General features: G+C 39.9%; 2 protein-coding genes and 1 non-coding gene across 3 annotated transcripts; 2 read left to right on the forward strand and 1 right to left on the reverse strand.

The window, feature by feature from the left end:
• LOC133830738 (uncharacterized) lies at positions 1-1,731 on the forward strand. The gene has a single exon (XM_062260785.1). It carries the CDS (start codon positions 1-3, stop codon positions 1,729-1,731), a length of 1,731 nt encoding a protein of 576 aa, XP_062116769.1.
• Positions 1,732-1,777: 46 nt separating this feature from the next.
• Positions 1,778-4,336, reverse strand: LOC133830740 (uncharacterized). Its single transcript, XM_062260789.1, has 7 exons — positions 3,923-4,336; positions 3,405-3,853; positions 3,077-3,299; positions 2,877-2,974; positions 2,666-2,726; positions 2,309-2,576; positions 1,778-1,791 (listed from the first exon to the last, which is right to left on the reverse strand). The coding sequence occupies exons 1-7, from the start codon at positions 4,334-4,336 to the stop codon at positions 1,778-1,780; spliced, it is 1,527 nt and encodes a 508-aa protein (XP_062116773.1).
• On the forward strand, positions 4,032-4,138 carry LOC133833227 (small nucleolar RNA R71). The gene has a single exon (XR_009892621.1). It is a non-coding gene; the product is annotated as a small nucleolar RNA R71 (small nucleolar RNA).
• Positions 4,337-4,581: the final 245 nt, after the last annotated feature.

The following is a 4,581-nucleotide window of genomic DNA, read 5'->3' on the forward strand; positions in this document are numbered from 1 at the left end:
ATGGTAAGAACTCGTGGTGCTTCCTCCAAGAAGACTCCTGTTTCTCAATCCCGAAAGATACCATCTCCTTCGCCTCCTCCATCTGTGTCAACAGCGCCTCTTTCTGTTCTAGCAGCTCCCACATCTGTTGGAAAGTCCTGCAAATCCAAGGCACGCAAGAAGGTGTTTTCGCTCTCTCATGAACACCCTATGGTGTTTCCAGATATCTCTGCTGACATTGTTGCACCACCATCTGAAGTGGTGGTGCCCTCTCGAGCCAAGGACCATTCTCCTCTTCCGTTTGATTCGTCTTTGGAGGCTAGGGCAAAATCGAAATCTGTTTCATCCTCTTCCAAAGCTGTTGCTGCTGGGTTGCTCAAATTGCCCTTGAAGCCGAGTCAGTCCAAGAAAAATTCTGTGACTCCCAAAAGGAAATTGGGGTTGGACGCGTCTCTTTCTCCCTTGTCTACTGCCAAGAAAAAATTGAAAGCTCATCCCCCTTCACTGTCTTCCTCCGAATCTGATCCTGAGGAAGAAAAGTCAGAATCTGAAGCAACCCATGATACCACATTGTCTGATGAAACGGTTCCTGACAATGCAGAATCAGAGGCTGAGTCTGATGAGCCAGAAAAAGAAGACATTGTCCCCTCTGAACAAGAAGCCGAATCTGACTCAGACCAAATTGCATCTCCTTTGACATCCAAAGCTAAAGGGAAGAAACCTATTTCTGGTTCTACACCATCTCCAAAACGTTCAGGTGTAAATTTCAAACCTTATTCTTCCATTTTTTGCTATAATGATAATGCACGTGATATGGTTCTATATGCTCAAAGGAAATTTATCATTGAAAGAAATTATGTCTTGAGTGGTCATCGTCCTTTTGGTGTGCTAACAATGCTTCAAGATCGACAATGGACAGGTTCTTTGGTTAAATTTTCTGGTTTTGTAGATAGAATAGTCAAGGAATTCTATGCCAATCTTACTAATGAAATTATTGAACCTTCATCTCCTCTGTATAAAAAAGTGTTTGTTAGGGGCCATTGGTTCTCTTTTTCTCCTCAAGACATTGCTCTTGCTTTGCATCTTCCCCTTGATGTCGAGGATGATGTTGATGGTGCCTCTCTTGACAAGGACATGGTTATCACTGAGTTAGTAGGTCAAAAAATGGTATGGCCATCTAATACAGTCATCTCAGTCTCCAATCTCACCTACACGTATGTTGTCCTCCATAAGTTTGCCACAACAAATCGGAAGCCCACTTCTCACACCGCCACTATCTCTTTTGATATGGCCTCATTTTTGTACAAGGTGGGGACCGATCTTGGTATAAATTTGGCTTCGGTTATTCATGATCAAATCATTGGGTTTCGCAAAGGTAACAGGAAAAACTTGAATCTTCCTTTTCCTCAAGTTATTTATAAAGTGTTGAGTATGCAGAAAAAAGATCTCCAACGTGATCAAGAAGACTTGGTGGCACCCACTACTGCTGCTTCCTACAAGGCCTCTACCCCTCCTACTGTAGCCACTGCTGCTCCGTCCTCCAAGAAAGTCAAGCCCCAATCTCTGAAGATTGCCTCGGATGACATTCCTCATGCCTCCTCCTCTGTTGCCACAGATTCAGGAATTGTTGCAACAGAAATAGCTGTTGTTCGAGCCTCTGTTGATTCTTTGAGTGCTCGAGTGATGTCAATTGAAGGACTGCAACGTTCTGCGTTGGAGGTTCAATCTCTGTCCAAAGATCGAATTGTTTAGTTTTATTTTAGTTTTTGTCCATTAAACATTGATACTCTTTTTTGTTTTATGGTTCTTTGGCTTCTTTGAAAGACACAAAGGGGGAGAGTAGTTACTTTTTCCAAAAACCTGTTTGATTATTGTTTTTTTTAACTCTGGACCTTCTTATTTTGAGGGGGAGTTAAGTCTAGTTTATTTACATGTTTGTTATAAGTTCATGCATGTTTGTAGGGGGAGTTATTTCTCTTTACTTATCACTAACATTTGTGTTGCAGGTTTTTGAATTAATTTTGTCTATCAAATTGCCAAAGGGGGAGATTGTAAAATCATTTATTGGCATTTTTGACAATTATGACAAAATTAATTAAAAGGCTATTTTCGAAATTAGTAGTTTCCTCTTTTGTAATATTTTGTGGTGAATTTCGAAAATGGGTAGTTTCTTGTTTTGTTGAAATATGTCTTTCTATTTTCAGATTTTTATTTATGTGTTAATAAAATAAATATATATATTTTTCTATAACAGAATATCTTTTTCTTGAATTGGAAATTATTAGTATTTATTTTATTTATCTGATTTGGTTGCCCAGAAATCGTGTACAACTTGCAGTCATAAATGATATATCCCCAATTGTCAAGCTCTTCTGAAGTGAATCCTCTGTAAGATGAATTTCTGCCACCGCTTTCTCTACTATGTCAACTTTGAAACAGCTGTCATTGACATTTGCAAACTTTAAGGCCTTAAACACGTTGAATACTACTTCTTCGTCCTGAACTCGCAATGTCAGCTCACCTTTCTGAACATCAATCAAAGCCTGCCCAGTAGCTAAAAATGGCCTGCCCAGAATGATTGGTACATCCATATCCTCCTCCATATCCAAAACGATAAATCAGCAGGAAAAATAAACTTATCCACCTTCACAAGAACATCTTCAATAATTCCCCGTGGATGTTTTACCGATCGATCTGCTAGTTGTAGAGTGACGGTTGTCGGTCTTGCCTCACCCAAACCCAGTCGTCTGAACACAGTTAAGGGCATCAGATTAATACTTGCCCCCAGATCACATAAAGCGTGCTTACATTCAAATTTTCCAATGGTGCAAGGTATGGTAAAGCTCCCCGGATCTCTCAACTTTTGGGGCAACTTCCTCTGCAATATCGCACTGCACTCTTCAGTGACTGCCACCGTCTCATACTCCTCCATCTTTCTTTTCTTTGACAAAATCTCTTTCATAAATTTGACATAACTAGGCATCTGCTCTAATGCCTTAACAAATGGAATATTGATGTGCAACTTTTTGAATACCTCTAAAAACTTAGAAAACTGTTTATCCAGTGTAGTTTTTCTAAGCCTCTGAGGATATGGAACTTGAAGTGGCTGACTATCAACAAAGGGAGGACACTTGTTTGAACCCTGGTGGTCTTCAGTAACCCCATTCGCTTTTGTATCTGATTTCTCACTCAACTCTTCATTCTGAACCACTGACTTTTGTACACTGGGCTGCTCCACTTGCTTACCATTCCTCAATGAAATTGCTTGACAGTTCTCTTTAGGATTTACCACGGTATTACTAGGAAAATTCCCTTGCGGTCTGTTATTAAGCATGTTGGCCAACTGACCCACTTGTGTCTCAAGGTTTCGAATAGAGGATTTGGTTTCAATCATGAATTGAGTTTGAGTATTAGTGAGGGTCAACAAGGCTGCTTGCAACTCATTAGGCTTTTCTGGTTGATCTTGCGGTCTAGGCTGGTGTGACGATGAGGCTTGATTCATAGGCTGTTGTGACATGTTTTGCTGGTATGGCCCTTGAAACTGTGACTGTTGGCCCTGATTGTTTCTCCAAGAGAAATTTGGGTGATTTCTCCACCCATGATTATAAGTATTGGCGAACGGATTCTGATAAGGCCTCTGAAAATTACCAACTGCCTGTACCTGAGCCTGATTAACTGGCATATTACCATACATGTTGGCCGCTGTACACTGTTCATACAAATGAGGCCCTCCACATAATTCACACCCTGATTGCATCTGTATAGCCTGGACTTGAGCTGAGATCTTGTTTTGTTGCAACTGCTTTGTCAATGAAGCAACCTGAGCAGTTAAAGGAGTGATATCATCTAATTCATGTACCCCAGCTACTTTTCTCTGTGAAGTATCTCATTCGGCAGGCCACTGATAATTGTTCATAGCCATCTCCTCTAACAATTCATATGCCTCATCAGCCCCTTTACTCATGAAAGCACCACCTGCTACTGCATCTATTATAGTGCGAGTAGTACCGCAAAGCCCATTATAAAAATTGTGGACTAACATCCACTTCTCTATACCGTGATGAGGGCATTTCCTGAGCAGGTCTTTGAATCTTTCCCATGCATCGTACAATGACTCTCCCTCATTCTGATAGAAGTTATTGATTTCTCCCCTCAACTTAGCAGCTTTTGTAGGAGGAAAAAACTTTGAGAGAAACTTCTGAGCTAGTTCCTCCCATGTATTGATTGAGTTGGCCTGTAGAGAAATAAGCCAACTTTTTGCCCTGTCCCTTAGTGAAAAAGGGAACAATCTCAGCCTTATTGCATCATCGCTCACCCCATTAAACTTAAACGTTGCACATAGCTCAAGGAAATTCATTATGTGCAAGTGTAATGACCCACTAATCTAGACTAATTGGACCATTATCGAAACTATACATAAAAACTTACATTTTACGAAAATACCATAATTTATTGAGTAACTTGAAAATAAGAGTTATTTACAAAAAACGAATACTAAGAAGGATTTTGGGATCCCATTGTCTTTAAAACAAAATAAGATTTAAAATAAAAGACATTACATAATAATGCGGAAAATACATGTAAAACCATAAAAAACATAAA

Source organism: Humulus lupulus, chromosome 4, assembly GCF_963169125.1.
Source record: "Humulus lupulus chromosome 4, drHumLupu1.1, whole genome shotgun sequence".
NCBI lineage: Eukaryota > Viridiplantae > Streptophyta > Magnoliopsida > Rosales > Cannabaceae > Humulus > Humulus lupulus.